Source organism: Solanum dulcamara, chromosome 1 (assembly GCF_947179165.1).
Source record: "Solanum dulcamara chromosome 1, daSolDulc1.2, whole genome shotgun sequence".
In the NCBI taxonomy this organism is placed as follows: domain Eukaryota; kingdom Viridiplantae; phylum Streptophyta; class Magnoliopsida; order Solanales; family Solanaceae; genus Solanum; species Solanum dulcamara.
The window spans coordinates 88,084,061-88,102,171 of record NC_077237.1 but is presented as its reverse complement, the minus strand read 5'-3'; the positions used below and the strand labels follow the sequence as shown (position 1 = coordinate 88,102,171).

The 18,111-nt window shown below is 35.8% G+C and overlaps 2 protein-coding genes across 2 annotated transcripts; one reads left to right on the top strand and one right to left on the bottom strand.

The window, feature by feature from the left end:
- Positions 1–310: 310 nt before the first annotated feature.
- On the bottom strand, positions 311–9,850 carry LOC129883602 (FIP1[III]-like protein). The gene is made up of 8 exons (XM_055958233.1): positions 9,423–9,850; positions 8,403–8,581; positions 7,980–8,106; positions 7,722–7,790; positions 6,793–6,894; positions 6,530–6,717; positions 3,973–5,779; positions 311–1,586 (listed from the first exon to the last, which is right to left on the bottom strand). The coding sequence occupies exons 1-8, from the start codon at positions 9,843–9,845 to the stop codon at positions 1,044–1,046; spliced, it is 3,438 nt and encodes a 1,145-aa protein (XP_055814208.1). The 5' UTR covers positions 9,846–9,850; the 3' UTR covers positions 311–1,043.
- A 1,239-nt stretch (positions 9,851–11,089) lies between these two features.
- On the top strand, positions 11,090–17,527 carry LOC129883596 (uncharacterized). Its single transcript, XM_055958228.1, has 14 exons — positions 11,090–11,190; positions 11,298–11,443; positions 12,282–12,330; positions 12,418–12,564; positions 13,222–13,301; positions 13,405–13,474; positions 13,643–13,733; positions 14,007–14,076; positions 14,454–14,549; positions 14,643–14,742; positions 14,851–14,937; positions 15,022–15,110; positions 15,218–15,581; positions 16,247–17,527. Exons 1-13 carry the CDS (start codon positions 11,142–11,144, stop codon positions 15,365–15,367), a joined length of 1,224 nt encoding a protein of 407 aa, XP_055814203.1. The 5' UTR covers positions 11,090–11,141; the 3' UTR covers positions 15,368–15,581; positions 16,247–17,527.
- Positions 17,528–18,111: the final 584 nt, after the last annotated feature.

The window sequence follows — 18,111 nt, the reverse complement described above, 5'->3', positions numbered from 1 at the left end:
ATTTATCTATTAAGACACATAAAGATAGAGGAAATAATTTGACATAGCTTCTTACCATTTGAATAGAAGAAAACGATATTGAAAAATTCTTCTTGTAAAATAAAAATCTCTGTAGAACGACATGAAAAAGCTATATAACCAATTGACCAACCCGCAGCTTGGTATAACCAATTGTTCTTCGTTGTATTACATTAACTACATTTAGACAAGTAAACACAAGCAGACTCAACATCTATTATATATACACAAATAGTATTAATTTGATCATATAGAATGTAATTTCCAATGATCGGAATTTGGATGAACCCCCTTGCACCCTCCTAACTCCGTCCCCAAGTCTTCCATAGACATGAAATACAAGACTACAATCTACGCTCAAAAAATGACAACTACATATGACACACCATCACGTTACGCCATACTCCCTACCTTATTGAAGAAAAATATTCAGGCAAGCTTGCAATTTGAACTTGTAGATCCATATAATCAAACAGGAAAGTTGCTTCCAAACCACTGCTTCTGAAACCTATCAAGGAACTAACAAGGAAAATGATAAAACTTAAGAACTGAGAGATTATACATGGCAGCAACATGATTTCCTCAAGAATAAATGTTGTAACAATTGGGAATAAAAGTTTTTTAAAAAAAAAACACTCAAGCAATACCATCATCACTGGTAGCCTGCTACAAGCAACTTACATCCTTTGAAATCAAAATAATCAATTATACTTCAGAGAAAAAATGGATTTTAGCGCAACAAAACAGACAGTATTCAGTACAACAACCCAGTGAAATCTCACAATGTAGGGTCTGGGGAGGGTAAAGTGTACGCAGACCTTACTCCTACCAAAGTATTCAGTATTCTTTATTATACGTGTTTCTTCTTTCCCTCTTTTCATGGGAAACTTCTTAACCCCAGTCCCCAGGTATATACCATCAGCAACCGTTTCTGCAATCAACTGTAAGTGGAACACCACTATACACAGATCCAGTTAGGAAGGTGAATAGAGACGCATCACTAATATCACCTCACACCAAAAGCATTAAACAGTTGACTCGCTTGCAGCCCATCTCCTCTTTCGTGCTGGTCTTGGTTGCATAGACTCAGTCGACACAGCAAACAAATCAACCAAAGGCCTAGAGACATCCTTTGAATCACTTTTGAGAGCAATAGGCTGCTTGAAACGCTCTCTACGCTTTTCCATCTTTGCCATGATCTCCAAAATCCTAGGGTTGTCCTGTCCCTCCACATTTTTATCATTAGCGAAATTCTTCATTTCACTGATTTGCGATTTGCCAGAACATGTGCTTCTCCTTTCAATGATTTTCTCGTTCATTTCTTCAGAAATTATCTGACCTTCTTCAATATCCAGAGACTCTTCCTGTTCGGCATCTGAGAATATATCAAGCCTTTGATTATCGTTTTCTTTAGGACCAGTTGTCATGTTTCGAGTTCTGAGTGTCTTCCTGAAATGGGGTTTGCTAGCTCCATCAATGGGCTTCAGCTCCACATAACTATCTGAATCCAAGTGGCCATACCTGTCAAAGTATGTTACACCCACTGCTTTGGAGCATCTTCCGGAGGACTGCAGATCCATGGTCACAAATAAAAATCAAAATCCTAGTAGTTTACAGAATTAATGAAGAGAGGCTGCCTTATCGTGTGTGATCTCACATGACACAAAAACTTACCATGAAAACTAGAGAACTTGTCAACTGTTAAAGGCATAACTATCATACCCAGTACTAGCAAACTTGAAACTTTGAAAGGGGATGTAACTTAAATAGTTAAACAGAAGAGAGCTATATAGTCAATGGCTATATGCGTTTGTAATAAATTATAACTGGAGGTGAAGAATAAAGGAATTAGTATACATGCTAATCAAGATGACTGTCCGAAGCAGAACATCATGCTTTAGTTTACCAATAAAGTGCAGCCAAGAAGAAATTTAAAACATAGGAATGTGTTAGGAACAAGGATAATAGCAAAGCTTTATAATGCCGTCATGGTATACCAACATAAAAATTAATATCAGAGAGCTCATATTTACTACATGGTATCAATGTATCATAAAATTGATGGTTATATGGTGAAACAAGAAATGGCTCCTGAAGCAAAAGTAAAAGCACTATAATTGCAAAACGAATTATGCAGTTAAAGTTTTCTCCACATCTAATTCCCTTTTCTATGATTATCAGTTGGTTTTTTTCAACTTTGAAGCCACCAAGGCAAGGGTTGGATCTTACCTCAAAGGCTCAAACAAAGCTGAAGAAAGTAAAGGGTGGATTCTAAATTTTACAAACAGCATAACTAACTAAAGTTCTTTTTTACTTTTTTTATGATGGAGGTAGCGATTTTATTGACAAGATGGGGAGAAACGTAGAGAACCTTATAAAAGACATAGTTTTCTACCAAAAGCACCTCATCATCTGTACTAACGGAATAACAGAAGTACTAAAATGTACTTCCAAGATATGATGTTAAATTGTCATGAGCTCACACAGAAAATCAGTATTCTTATTTTTTACGTAACTACATAAGATCTTCAGCACTATACATCTAAACATTGAAGACTAATACACCTAACACACCCTCCCCTTGATAAGCAAAAAACAAAACTTTGTTCTAGTCCAAGTTCAAGCAGGAGCAACACCTAATATGGCCTCTCAAAAACTGAATTTAGAGTATCTGTCCGGCTAAAATTATCATTTCGTATCTAGATGACAAGTTGTCCAGAGACATAAAAGGGGCATGCATAAAGACAACAACTTCAGTGGTGTAGCAATCTCCTTTGTTCTTATTTCACTGCCCAACTCACATTCTTGAACACGATTTAAAGTCGTCATATTCAACTTTTTTGATATTGAAGAACAGATGAAAGCAAAGATAATACTTTATTAAAAACTGAAGGTATCCCACATACAAAGGTGTATGCCAAGAAAGAACATATGATTTGCTAGAATGTTGAGTCATGTAAAGTTCCTGTGCAAGCACAATTTTATGATGATTAATATCCAGAAAGAAAAGTACATTCAGGACATGTAGTTTGACGCTAATAGTAAAGTAAAACACAGTTTTATGCCAATGCCGGCTACCAAAGGCAACTTACCTCCTAAACTATTGCTCAATTAAAGAGAAAAGAACAATCAATGAAGTCATGCAGAAACATTGTGCTAGTGACATATCAATCTATCAGACTCGAGAAAGAAAGATCAGACAGCCCCCTTCAACACAAAAATAGAAACTATTTGCGTTAAATGAGATTTGGTGAGTTAGAAGAAATAGTAAGCCTCATCATGTTTACAATTTAGTGATACCCCAGTTATACAATTTGGTGAGTTTTCTGCCTAGTTTACTGAGATCCACTTTACTGATACTAAAGTTGCAGTATATAACAAAATTTTTCTTGTTTATTCCTGTTGCAGAAGATTACCTATATAACTACACAAAGACGATGAACTTCGGGAGTCCTCTCTTATTTCTTGCAAAAGTGCTATCACATTAGATATCTAATGTACCCCAAGTGGCAAAAGACTAACACCAACTGGAGCTACAAAATGGTAACATGTCTCTTAAGCAAACAATCTTTTCTTGTCAACGTATTTGTTGGATCAAGAAAAAAAACGACTAAATGGTCACCAACAGATTTATATGGTTTCATAGTAACTAGAGAATACTGATGATCAATTGATTATGGTAATAATGTAAGAATTCCTAGAGTAGAAAGCTTAATATGATCTTGGAATTGACACGTCCAATTTTTGAAGGGTCAGTTCAAGAAATTAATTTTATTTTTTCAAAAATAAACAAGGCAACATGAGAACTTCAATCTGAAATCAAACGCACAGGGAAATTAGGAAATCTTGGTAGCATGAGATGATATCAAAAGATGGAATAGGACCCAACATATATGGAAAACTCATATTTACATATGGACTATACACTCTTGACATTCGTATACACAAAATTACCTCTCTGTTCTCAACAATCAAGCCCGTGTCAACAGAATCTCTCCCTCTTGGGAATCTCCTCCAATGATTATCTTTATGAAAAACTTTAGACCCTTGACCAAATTGACTGGCATTATTGCCCTCCCTTATCAATTTGTATTTTTCCTGATCCACATGCCTGTCATCTAAAAGCTTTTCTACTGGGTTGGGTCCATGATTATTGTCAAATGACTTAAACCTTTGGTCACTTGAAGTTTTTCTGAACGAATATGATGTCCTCTCAGCATCTAATATATTTTGCCGATACCTAGAACTGTTTTCATCTTCAACCCATTGCATCCCTTTAGATTGTCGGTCCCCTCTTCTTCTTTTAAAACTGTCCTGATTACCAGGATACTTGATTGTCTGATCGGCACCAATGGAGTTGGTCAAATTAGCAAACTGACCACCATCGCATTTCCTAGTGCTGTTGAATATTCCGTGTCTGCCACGTGGCAGTTCAGGGTTCTGCCACCTTCTGCTAGGAGTACAAGTTTGTCTATACAAACTAAAGGATGGAGGTCGATACCCATCAAATCTCCCTTCCTCATCCTTTAGATCCATGAAACATATATCATTTAAACTTCTGCAAGGACTGTTATCTCTCCTTTTGCCCCTACTGGGGCTTTTAATTTCTCTTCTGAAATAAGTCAATTTTACATGATAGTCATCTTCTTGAATATTAGTATCCCTGTGGTTGTATGGTCTATATCTGTTATCGGTCTCTTCCATGATATCATAGATATAATTACATTCAGTTACAAGATCATCAGTCCTCACTCTCTTGTTACTCTGCAGCTGATCTATTTTCCACATTCGTCGACTGGGTTTCTCATCATCTGAATAGGAAATATACTTATCGATCCATTGTTCTGAATCATGAAAAGAAACGTTGTCCATATCCTGAACAGTGAGTCTTCTTCCATCATGGGGTCTATCTCTTTCCGACAATTCATCATCTGTATAAACTGATAATTCAAGAGGATCTAGCTTTCTTTTCACACTTCGATCGCCAGACCATTTTTTGTCATATCTGCATTTTAACTGATATTCCATCTCAGGATTTTTTGTAAAAGAATCCCGGCATGGATAATCAGAAAATCGTCCTGCATTAGAGTAAAAGGGTTCTGCCCTATTAAAATGTGAAGTATCTTCCCTTTCATGAGAGTCAAAAGCATATCGTCTATCTCTCTGTCTGTGTCGGATCACAGTTGAATTACGCCTTTCATACAGTATCCTAGCATCAGATTTGCGGGAATCCTCATCTTTCAGGTGAACGGGAATTGTTCCACTCATTCTACCAGGACTTCTTCTGTCATGCAGCAGATCTCTTTGCACAGACCTACTTCGTGTAAAATATTGAGGATCACCAGACTTTGATCTGATATGATCGGTTCCGGAAATTGGCTGGTAATCAATTGTACCCTTCTCCTGTAACTCAGATTCTGCATTAGATAATAACCTTGTATGATGATCATGAGATTTCTTTAAGTCAAGAAAAGTCCCATCTCCAGATGTGTCACCATGACTTAGAGAACAGCAAGATGAACCTGGGCTATGCTCTCTGCCTCCACCATGCAGTGGTTCCTGTAACTTTTTAGGCCGTCTTGCATCAGATATGTCTCTCTCACTGCTTTTATTTGCATCATGAGAAGATTTAATTGCTACCGAGGTTTGATCAACATTACAGTAGGTCCCCTCTTGGTGGTGTCGCTCATCTGCATCAGAGAACTCCGAATTTCCGTAGTTATCTGAACCCATAGACACGTGCTCATGAACAGGTGTATTCCTGGAATGCAGAGTTAATTTTATGAGAATGACATAACTTGAATCACTAAATACATTTTTATGCATCATCAATCAGCAGAAAATCAGGTGAGATGTGAGAAGCAAGACCTAAAAGTAAAGGTGAAGATAGCAAATAGAAAGACAACAACGGAACAGATTACTCATGGTCAATGAAAAAGGAAATCTCTGAAAAAATTGACAATGAGCCCGTTTGGATTGGGACCAACTTAAAGCCCCTTTTTAGCTTTTGGACGTGTTTGTCTAATGCTGACTTTAAGTCATAAAGTTCTTAAAGTCAGTCAAAAATGAAAAGTTAGGATTCCTAACTTTTTTTTTTCAAAGTGCTTAAAGTCATTTTTTTTTACCATGGAAATTACTTTTATATCCCTTATATTTTAACTAAATTCTCAAACTATCTTTTTTTATTCTTTTAACCCTAAAATTCACATTATAAGCAATATTTTGCAAGAATGTCTAGCACAAAAAAAACTTAAAATGACTTAGAAGACGACAACTTTAAGCCAACTAAGCAACAAGAACATGTGAGAAAACCTATCACATTTCAAACTCTTATATTGCAGCAAATATAGCCTTCGAACTTTAACTACATAAGGATTAAAATCTGCAAGGTCACTTTTACCGGCATGCCCTTTCCAAAATAGTTGTGTTCCAATGTGAAGATTAACCAGCAAAAGAATAATCCTAGTTGAGTTACAGACTACCATCACAATTCAACCAGCAGATGTCAGACCTTCCAGATGTAGAGTTGCCTGATCTTTCTCCAGTTCCTTCCAAGCTCGCTAACTCATCTTCGCTGGCACTACTGAAGCAGAGAAACTCCTTTCCATCTCCCCCAACATCTCCAGTTCCTTTCTCAGATGCTTCCCGCTGCTCTTTTGTAGAACTTATGGGATCTTCCATTGACTGCTGCAAAGCAATCTGGTGCCAGCACAAGCCTGTGAGCACACAGTAATTAGATGGTCAAGAAAAAGGAAGAGTCAAAAAATTTGATACCTGTATGACAACACCAGAATCCCGATACTGTGGACGTCCCACATCTGTTGATGGTCGGCGCTCAATCATGCTCTCTTCCACCTCTATTTCTCTACCTTTTGGCTGAACATTGGCAAGTTTATACCATAAACATTTCAATTTCAGATAGCATTTAAGAACTGTTAGGTAACAAAGACATCTACATTTTTCAAAATTCCATCTTCAGCATGTTTTGAACAGAAGACACTAGTTTACCAAATGAAATTCATATTAAAATGCCCATCCATCGTAAAGGTAATCTGATCTTTACAAATTTTGCCAACTTTAACAGGTTCTCATTCTCCAGCACCCTTAAATGGGTGGCAACCAATACACAGACAACTCCAGTACTGCATCTCAACAAAGAGGAATCAAACAAAGAAGCACCACTGAGCATAAGAGAGAGAGGGAGAGTGAAAGAACCAATGATATACAGATGTAGGTTTCGTTAAGAGTGCACTCATTATGGTAAGAAGTACCAGCATTTTAGGCAGCCCTTTTCCAATAAAGTGTTAAACCAATGCCTTTACTCGATTACTTATTTTGTGTTTTAGAAATGGAAAAAGATGAGGTTAAAGATCAGAAGGAATTTCGGTATGCATTTGATATATACAGAGGTGGTGTGTATGATCCTGAGTAAGGAACTTTGGAAAGAAGAAAGACATAACAGTGTGGGCTGCTGTTGACTACAACAACTTCCACTGGCTGGAGAAACTGTTCTACTCTGTGCAAAATGACCAGCTTTTACGGACATTACCTTCTTGAACAACAGTCACCCTCAGCTTTCACAACCCATTTGATACACAAAGCTTCACCTATTGTTTCTTTTTCTTCTTTTTTTTTTTGATGAGGTAAGGATTCACCTATTGTTTGAGAAATAGTAAATCTTGACAACATCCAGAGATACCTACCTTACTATTTTTCAAAGTCTTGTAGTCTGAATCCTTGACTACCTTTTTTGCTTGTTCTCGGTGCTCATCCTATTTCAAAAGTCACAATCAATGATAAACATGTAAGACATGCAGTAAAAATGGTAGAAGCAACTTGCCACTATACATTCTAGAAAGTTGGAAAGAAATACAAAAACAAACATAATAAGAAATGACAAAAGGAAAAACTATATACTCTGATACATATCAGAAACCGACAAAATTATATGCATTCATTACCAGGCAGGTGCAATACTGTTTCCAACTATCTTCATCAAAGCCAAAATTAAAATAATCTGTCAAGTCAGCGCCAGAATACCGCCAAGGTTTCTTCTCAAACATATCAATATTCATGTCCATGATATTCCTGAAAATTTATGGAACAATCACATATCTATGATATATGAAAAGATTAAGCCTACAAAAGAACATAGAACAACTTTATCTGGTAAACCTATTTCTTAACAGTTCTTTGATGAGATGACCAAAACTATCTCCAAAAAGCAAATATGCACCAGGAAAAGTGGAACCAGTTGTCCCAAATGTAGATAATTTTCTTTTAACAGTAAGTTGAAATGTAGATATTTTTCTATAAAAATGGAAACACAACAAAGCATTAACCAAAGATTAGAATACAAGCTAAGTTTGACAAAACTTAATAACCTCGACCGAGGAAGTGAGAAGCTCTGTCCATTTTGAGCAGCAAAGCCTGAGCCCACCCTTTGCGTGTAGCTATTATCCTCCCAGTTGCCCTTGACGAATGATGTAGAGTAAGAAGGCGCACAAGAAGATCCATTGGCTTTGAGATGACTTGAATATGCTGCGTGTGGAGGTCTTGTATTCTACAGAAAAGTGAGGGGAAATCATTATTCGGAGAATGAAACAATATGAAGCAACAGAAGTACAGAACAGTACTAATCCATTTTTACTAATCCATTTTCTTTTCATATAGGTGGCATTCAGGCCAGCACCTTGACTAATTCACGAAAGCTTAAATGCATTAATTCATGTAAACGCTGAAGAAGTCTATCATCGTGATAATTGTCACACTTGAAGAATTCAACATAGATAATCAAGAAGAAAACACTTAAAGACATTTCCAGTAAAATCCCAAGTTGCAGCAAGTGGAGGTAGGTACATATATATCAATCATTCAACTCGTCCTAGTCATATTTAATTCTTGAATTAACACCTAAACAATATACTGAGTTTCAAACTAAGTGAACTTTAAGCGAAATTTAAAAACAGAATTCACCATTTGATGTGAGGATATTTCAAACTTATAGTCCATAATTTCGTGCAACTCTTGAGGATATCTGATTTTAGCTTAAATTGGCCCTGATCAGCAAATAACGCCAGACAAATTTGAAGAGACTATACAATCACCGAATTTTCAGATTTGAAAGCAAGCTAAATTTAATAAAAAGAATAACTTAAACTAAAATGATATCAAATAAGAGTCTTCCAACATAGTAAATGTCAGGAATATCAAAATATACAAACCTCATAATCAGCTTTACACTAACCTCCCCGTTTTACGCATAAAATCAAGCCAAAATAAGCATTCAAAAACCAAAACAACTTGTTTAATCAGGTTCAACAATTAAGCAACATGAAAACGATTTCGAAATAAATTCAAATTTACACTACTTTTTACACTAATTTTACACTCTATAATGCTACCTTGTAACTGCTTTTTTCTCCTTTGCCGTTTTCGCTGCCATTTGAATTCTGTCCTAAACCATTTCCTTTATCACTAACACTAAAACCTCCATTTTCCTCAATTTCATCTTCATCAGATCCTCCATTGATAAAATGATCATCACCTTCTTCGTCACCATTCAACAGTATGTTCAAGTCATCTCCACTCTCGCTCTCACATTCCTCTTCGCTTACTGCATTTTCACGATTACAGTTTCCGACGGCAGCATTGTAGTCAGCCTCATTGATTTCTGTTTGAACCTGCATTGAAATCTGTATAGCATTGATTGCTGAACTTGCTTGGACTTCGACGTCGGCGTAGAGATCGCCGAAATCGTCGTCGTCGCCGGCGACATTCTCCATTTCGAGTGTAGGGAGTGAGCTCAGGGTTTTAGAGATAATCATGAGTTTCTTAAACCCTAAAAACGTACTATTTGGAAATTAATGGGAAGTTTGTGGGGTGAAACTGCAAAAGTTGTCATTTGGGTGTATTTTGGTGTGACCAAAAATACTTTTTTCTTTTTTAGAAAGAATTTTAAGAAAAATGTGTTATTTTCTTGTGTTGATAAATATTCTTTTAAGAAGCAAAATATTCTTTAATAAAAATAAAATGACTACCATCACTTATGTTAGGGATTACATGATGATTTTCTTCGAGAACTCACATCAATGAAAAGATTTGACACCTTGGTGTTTGTCGACTTTTCACCAACTGAGGTTATGTTATGTTTCATGAGTTGGACGTTTGCCCATTAGTACTATATATAAATTGGATTTTGAACTTTATGAATAGCCCATTGAAAGAAGAACAACATAAATTTATAAGTTGGTGTATGCAAACCTTATATCTTTATTGGTAGAGATGGAGATGTTATTTCTGATAAGATCATTGGCTCAGAAAAAACATTTTCAAAACAAGTTTGACAGATACAAAAAATAAAAAGTTCTGATGAAAATACTGAATAAGAAAAAGTTAGTGACAGAAAAATAGTAAAAATAACAACATCAATAAAATTGATGAATACGATAATAATAAAACTTTAATAGTGAGATATGTAAGGAGAATAGAAAAAAGATAAAAATGCTCTACGTGTTATTTCATGTTTAATCATCTTTCTCGATATACTTCTCCTTAAACATATCATTGTAGATCTCTTGCACCACATTTTTGAGATATATGTGCTCCTTCTCTTCACATGCCCAAAATATTTCAGCTCGCTTTCTGCATCTCGTCCACCACAAAGGTTACTCCCATATTGTCTTAAATAACTTCATTCCTAATCTTTGTCTCTTCAAATATATATTCGCACATCTACCTAAGCACTCTTGCTTTTGTTGCCCTCAGCTTCTGAACGTGTGAGTACTTGATTGATCAACACTACACTCTTTGCCAATGGATAAATATAAGACAAATCACAAATGTGAGGACATATTTGAACATGTCAATCAAACCTATTTTTTTACAACAAAAATTCAATAGTGGGGTATATTTAAAATAAAAGAAAACAATGAGGACTTTGATGGACCATGATTAAACATTTGACAAATACAAGACAAATCACAAATGTGAGGATGTACTCGAACATTTTCAAATAATTAAAGGGAGTGATATTGTAGTTTCAAAAACTTGAGATTCTTTTTAGATAACAATCAATCTTCTCCACCCACCCCCTCTTTATCCAAAAGAACCTTTTAACAAAGATGGCTTTAAGCATTCCTTGCTATGCTTCACTTGGCACCAAATTGCAAGGTATTCTCTATCTATTCCATCAATTTGGATTTATGGGGTTTTGGTATATCTTAATCTTTTTGTAAGTTTTCAATTTTCTTGATTTTTTTTGGTTTCTCTGTTACCAGATCCACTTAATTACAGCAACTACAATGGGGTTGAAAAAGTGAAAAGCATCATAAAGAAGACAGTAATTCCTTCTGTTAGTAGTTCCCATGTTGAATCTCTTCAGAAGGGAAATTGGGTCAAGCTCATTTGTGGTGCTAGTTTTGAGGTCTTCACTTATTAACTCTTCATTTACTCTAAAGACTCCACCTTTACAGTTTTCCACTGTTGACTTTTTGTTTTGTGCTTTTTAAAGTTCTTTTTCTTGTATAATCAGAATCAAATACTTTGTTGTTCCAATTCATATGATGTCCTTTTGTTTAAAGACTGATGCAAAATAACAACATATCTAGTGTAATCCCACCAGTGGGGAGTGTAGAGTGTACGCAAACCTCTTTTGATACTATTTCATTTTTATGCAAAGTTCACAACTTGGAAGATTTCAAATGCATTGCACTATCATTTTCAGGGTGGTTGCTGTTGTTCTATTTTTTAGAAGTGTCTCAAATTTTTGATACTATTTCATTTTAATGCATATTTCACAACTTGGAAGAATTTAAATTCCTTGTACTATTTGTTTTTTGAGGGTGGCTGTTGTTGTTCTATTTTTTTATGCTAGTACTCCTAGGTTCCATTTTATGTGCCATTCTTTACTTCTTAGTCTGTTACCAAAATGAATTACATCCTTGGAAACAATTTGAATGTTAAACTTCTCGTTTTAGCCTTAGTGACAAGCAACCACAGAAATGTCTATGATATGTTCCATAAGTTTCAAGAGTCTTTCCTTTCTTTCTTAAACTCCGTGCCGAATCAAAGACTGCCACATAAAATAAATATGAGAGTAAAATATATAAGTTAACTGTTAAAGTTATCATCTTAAGCTCCATTTGTAGTTGAATACCGTCATTAAAGTGTGATGAAGCTAGTACAAACTAAGTGAAGATTATACATAATGCATAGACATGTTAGCATATTTGAGCATTTTTTATCTTTCTTGGTTTTTGTAGGATTTGGTTGATATCAGGAACCTTTCTCTGGTTTATACACTTGCCGGAGGTGAGAATTGAATCATTAACTGCCTCTTTATAATTTTGGTACTATAATTTCTTGCATGAGGTTGGTAAGTTTGAGTGTTGATTGTAGTTGATTGCATTGACTGCGCTGCTGAGGCTTCAGTGGTGAATGCTGTAAATGAAGGGATAGAAGCAGCCAGAGCCCTTGTGCCCATACGCAGGCCTTGGGTAATGATCAGTGTTAATGATGATGAAGATCTTCATTTCCGTAAAGCTGGTAACTCCCCCGACACTTTGACTTCAACCAGCATATTTGTCCTTTCTGATACTCATAATCTTGGTTACGTGATGTAGGGGTAAAAGTTTCTTTTAGTACAAGTATGATTGCTACCCTGTCGTAGACAAAAAGTTGCCAGTAAAAAATATGGTATTTAAGTGGAGAAGGGTAGATGGGCTAGCCCGTGATCCACCGAGTTCTGAACCATGCACTGGTCGGGGGTTTCTCGGTTATAAAAAAAAAGTAAGCTTCTGATGGGAGTGCATAATCTTCTGAAGCATTTGAAACTGTGAAATGGTTTTGATTATTCCCGTTTTTAGAACTTTGTCGTCCATATTGAGGCTTTCTAATATCGGTCCTTTTGCAATGAGTTTTTAACTATCATTGGATCTTACTTCATCAAACATTGCACGGACCATCAGAAGCATTTAACTCAAAGAACTCTAGTTTATCATACAGAGTAGTTTCTAATGCATCGTCATTTTCATTGGATTCTATGATCTTTCAGTCTCCTAAAATGGGCAGATGGTCACCCTTTCGAAATTGAATGGTACTGGGAAAATTAGATCAAATATCATGAATGAGATTACTCATGGAAAGTATTCGTAAATAAGATGTGTGGGTTTAATACTCTAGCTGTCTATGATAATGTTGCAGAATTTGATCCGGATGATTGCCCTTGGGATTGCATGAGACCTTGTGAGAAAGTGTGTCCTGCTAATGCAATATTGCAAAAGGTTCTCTCCATTTTGAATTGCCTTGATTTACACTATAGCTGCTATATTCGTTTTAAAGCTTATCCATGTTCATTTCTAAAGGCTACATCTGTAAATATTGCAGGGCGGGGTTTTGGCTGAGCGCTGTTATGGTTGTGGTCGCTGCCTTCCGGTTTGTCCGTACGACAAAATAAGTGAGTTCCATAAATCTGGTCACTTGTCTAAAAAAAACGTTTCTCGTTCTGTCACCATGTTTTTTGCGTACTGCTGCTCGTCTATTTTCACCTCCTCCATGCCCTTTTACGTTAGCATTGTTGTTTTTCTGCAAATTGAATTCATAAAAAAAACTTTTGTTGATTTAGGAGCTATTACGTATGTGAGAGATGTTACAGCTACAGCTGAACTTCTTGAAAGGGATGATGTTGATGCCATAGAAATTCATACCAGTGGAAGGTTAGCATAATTTTCTTTTTGGTTAATATATTCCCCGAAATCATTCAAGTGTGCATTTTCATTACTTATTCAATTGAGACACAAACTTAACCCATATAATAGATACTTACTCAAAATATACTTCTGCAATACAATCTGATTTTGCTTCTCCTAAATTCTGTAACAACAGTAATCTCAAACAAAATGTACAAATAGTTCTTTGTCACATTGTCAGAGTAACATGAATTTGTAGCTAAAAAGTGTATCTTATCTGCATTCTCATTTTTGGAATAGGGAACCTTCAGTTTTTAAAGAACTCTGGACTGGGCTGGGGAATTCAACTGCAAATCTGAAGCTCGTGGCAGTATGTGAAGCCGTTACTCTTTATTTGATTGTTGGCCACATTAAATACTACTCCCTCCATTTCAATTTGTTTGTCCTACTTTTCTTTTTTAGTCCATTTAAAAAGAGTGTCTCTTTCCTTTATTGACAACTCTTTAATTCTAACTTTCCATATGACATGTTTAAACCACGAGAATAAAGACAATTTTGGTACATTCGATATATCTTTAGTTTAAGATCACAAGATTCAAAAGTCTTTTTTATTTTCTTAAACTCCCTGACAAGTCAAAACCAAACAAACAAATTCAAACGGAAGGAGGATCAACTAGTAAGTTCAAGTAACTTATTCCATTTCAAGAAGTATGTTAAAAAAAATGTTTTTATCATGGTTTCGTGCAGGTTAGCTTTCCAGACTTGAGAGATTCAACCATATCTGCAATGAAAGCTATGTACTCCATAATGGAAGCCAGCATACAATGCGTCAACTTATGGCAGGTGCAGATCATGTGTCCTATCACTAATTGATTTAGAAGCTAGGATGCTCCAAATATATTTTCATATCATTTCTACTAATGATTGTAATTGAAGTTGGATGGTCGACCAATGAGTGGAGATATTGGGCGAGGTGCCACAAGGGATGCAATTGCTTTTGCACGAAAATTGGCCTCTGCTGGCGACAAGCCTAAAGGTTTGCGCATAAAATAATTCTTTTGATAAATGACATGATATGACTCATTGTTGGCTATTGCTATAAACAACTCGCTAGTGAAATTTTAAGATTCTTCCTACGTTATAGGCTTCCTTCAACTGGCGGGTGGTACCAATGGTCACACAGTGGAGGGGTTGAAAACAGAGAGATTATTCCAAACAACGACCATACACGGTATTAACTCCACAGTCCACACTTTATGAAGTTCATATTCCATATAACACTGAAGTTTTGACATCAATCCACACATTCATTTAGAGGCTTCAAGATATGAGACAATTCCGAGCACCTTACATTCACCAAATGCTTTGATTGCTGGTGTGGCCTTTGGCGGCTATGCACGAAAGGTAGGTCCTTATTGCCAATCATGGAAATTATTCTAGTCTATCCAATCAACTGCATAGGCTAAATACTATAGCAGTATCATAATTTAATCTCCTTATTCCCCCTTCAGATTGTCGGTAGAGTTTTGAGTTCTGTGCAAAGTCATCACGGACTTGCTTGTGTTGAAGATTTCCCCGAGCAACTTCTGCAGGCCATTATTGAATCACTAGCTCTGGTTGGAACTGTTAAATGTTACAACATCCAGAAGCAGAGCACTTAGATTGTATTTGAGGTTGATACACCAGCTGAAATTTAGAACTATGAGGTTCTCTGGAAGGCCTGTCCAAGGACTAATGATGATCGTTGGTACACAGATTCTCAAGGACAAAGGTCGAAATCAGAGATAAACGGTTTTATAGCTCATACAGAACATATATATACATAATGCATCATCACAGATTTGCAGGGGAAGGCTTCAAATTTTTGATACAACGGTATGCCCTCTAACCTTATACTATTACTTGACTCATTAGCTACTCTAGTCCCTGGCAATGTTTTTAATGCTGTTAAATGCTTTATTAAGTAGCTCGCTTCAGCTAAATGTTATACTTGACCTTCCTTATAAACAACCATTGTACATGTATCAGTAGTTTCGTTTTATTTTTCAGTCATCAAATGAGATATACAGTAGAAGCAAATATGTCTAATTTCTAGTGTCAAAATGCTATTATCCCATGCAAAGAATTCACCACTATTTTCAGCTCGCGTAGTTCTACACTAAAAACTTCCATCATAAAGGACCAAGTTTATCTTGGATGAGTAGTTTCGTATTTCCTTAATTGACATGTGGACGTTGGAGCTAAGACTTAAACCAACATGTCTCGAGATCTGTAAAGCTTCTGGTGTATTTTTATTATGCCAATGTTGAATTTTTCGGTCTACAATCTTATATTGATATACTGCACACAAACTGACATGAACTGTATAGAAGTTTTTTTTGAATCTTATTGATCTTAGAAGTCTGCTCCATTAATATTCCTATTTGCTTAACATTTCTATACTTAACTTTCTATATCCCTGATCTTTTTGTACATTGTTTTCCTCTTTATTTGTACCATTTCTTACTAAGTTTTGGCTCATGTGGTCGTGTCTTTTTTAGGAAATTCTTGACGCGAAGGCCGCAAATAGATCTGTATATCACATAGATTACGTGGACTCTAGCTTACGATGCGTGAGTTAACAAACTGCAGTTCTAGCAAAACCAAAGGCATAATTTGTTGATTGACTCATGATCAGCGCCACCGGTTCTAACATGTATACAGAAAGTGCCACATTTCTTAGTAGAATACAGTTAAAGTCATCTATTGTCCAAGATGTGAGAACTGGATATGTTATTCCAAGAAAGGTCGAGCCTTTGGAGATGAGAGAGCTGGAAGAGGATGCTATTGGAATCAATCATCGTCCCCACTAGCTACAACTGATGTCAAGTTCAATCACCTGGTCCGACGTCTCATCACAGTTAACTCCATCCCATAAGCAACAATCTCTGCTCATATTCCGTGATAGTGTTTTTGGATAAGATCTTTTAACGTAGTAATCACAAATACTAGATGACCGTGCTCTTTTTGGACAGAAATTTCTGATAAAGCATTTCCCTTCTAAAATTCAAGAAAATGCTTAGGTAGGTCCCTCATCGAGCATCTGTGATTACTACGGTCAGGAATCTTATCTAGAGACAACTCATGGAATACGAGAAGAGATAGTTGTCTATGGGATGGTGTGGAACGTGATAAGACGTGGGGGCATGTGATTGAACATGACCTCAGTTGCAGGGACGATTGAGTCCAATGTCATCCTCTTCCAAGCCACATTTGAGATGTGAGAATTGGATAAGTTATTCCAAGAAAGGTCGAGCCTTTGGAGCTGAGAGAGCTGTAAGAGGGTGCTATTGGAATCAATCATCGTCCCCACAGGCTACAACTGATGTCAAGTTCAATCACTTGGCCCGACGTCTCATTGCATTTAACTTCATCCCATAAGCAACAATCTCCGCTCTTATTCCATTAGTTTGTTTTTGGATAAGATCTTTTACCATAGTAATTGCAAATACTAGATGTTTGTGCTCTTTTGGACCTAAGATTCAAGAAAATGCTTATTGTAGGTCCTTTATCAAGTATTTGTGATTACTACTGCCGGGAATCTTATCCAAAGACAATCCATGGATTATGAACAGAGATTACTGTCTATGGGATGGAGTAAAAATTGATAAGATGTGGGGGCATGTGATTGAACGTGACCTCAGTTACATGGGAGATTGAGTCCAACAGCAGCCTCTTTCAGCCAATGTATGAACTCTAATCATTGTATTATATAGGCAGAATAATGTTGAGATTATATACTAATATCCTACATTCATCAGAGGAAATGATTTCTTATGTCACACTTACAAATTCTTACAAATTGAACGGAAGAAAATGACCTTTTTAGATTTTATGCAGATGTAAAACTAAAAACAAGTTTGTAAAATACTACAAAAGTATTTCTGTTGATGGATGAACTGCTTTTTGAAGATATTTATATGTAATTACCTTACAAGTGAATTGATAGAGCAAACAACTTCTATCAAGTTGGTGTATAGGACTTAAATTCTATATCTATAAAATAACAGGAACAATTTACCATTCCTTTTTTTGTTTTTTTTGACCTTTTGAGGTTTTAACTTATATGTATATTAACATTAATAATATATATAAAATCAATGAAAGGCCTTATTCAACACATTAAATATTATATTTTGATTATATAAATTTTTATTTACATAGTGCATATCAAGATTCAGATCAATCCTACATTTTAACATATTGTGATTTGAGAAATCAAATAATAAAAAAAATTAAGAAGTTCACCAATCAGTCAAGGATGGAGTGCGGCTTGGAAAAAAAATAATAGCACAGAAATCATGAAAACTTCTTAATAATATAGTAATAAAAAAATAAGTGATGGCTATTGAAAATTGTTTAATTA

What these genes read in the sequence shown, in the direction of transcription:
- LOC129883602 (XM_055958233.1), bottom strand. Translation starts at nt 9,845, where the DNA reads ATGATTATCTCTAAAACCCTGAGCTCACTCCCTACACTCGAAATGGAG. An exon ending in TTCTCACTTCCTCGGTCGAG is followed by an intron (nt 8,107 to 8,402) that starts GTTATTAAGTTT and finishes ATAAATTTTCAG; the next exon opens with GAATATCATGGACATGAATA. An exon ending in AACAGTATTGCACCTGCCTG is followed by an intron (nt 7,791 to 7,979) that starts GTAATGAATGCA and finishes CTTTTGAAATAG; the next exon opens with GATGAGCACCGAGAACAAGC.
- LOC129883596 (XM_055958228.1), top strand. Translation starts at nt 11,142, where the DNA reads ATGGCTTTAAGCATTCCTTGCTATGCTTCACTTGGCACCAAATTGCAA. An exon ending in CTAATGCAATATTGCAAAAG is followed by an intron (nt 13,302 to 13,404) that starts GTTCTCTCCATT and finishes TAAATATTGCAG; the next exon opens with GGCGGGGTTTTGGCTGAGCG. An exon ending in TTGGCGGCTATGCACGAAAG is followed by an intron (nt 15,111 to 15,217) that starts GTAGGTCCTTAT and finishes TTCCCCCTTCAG; the next exon opens with ATTGTCGGTAGAGTTTTGAG.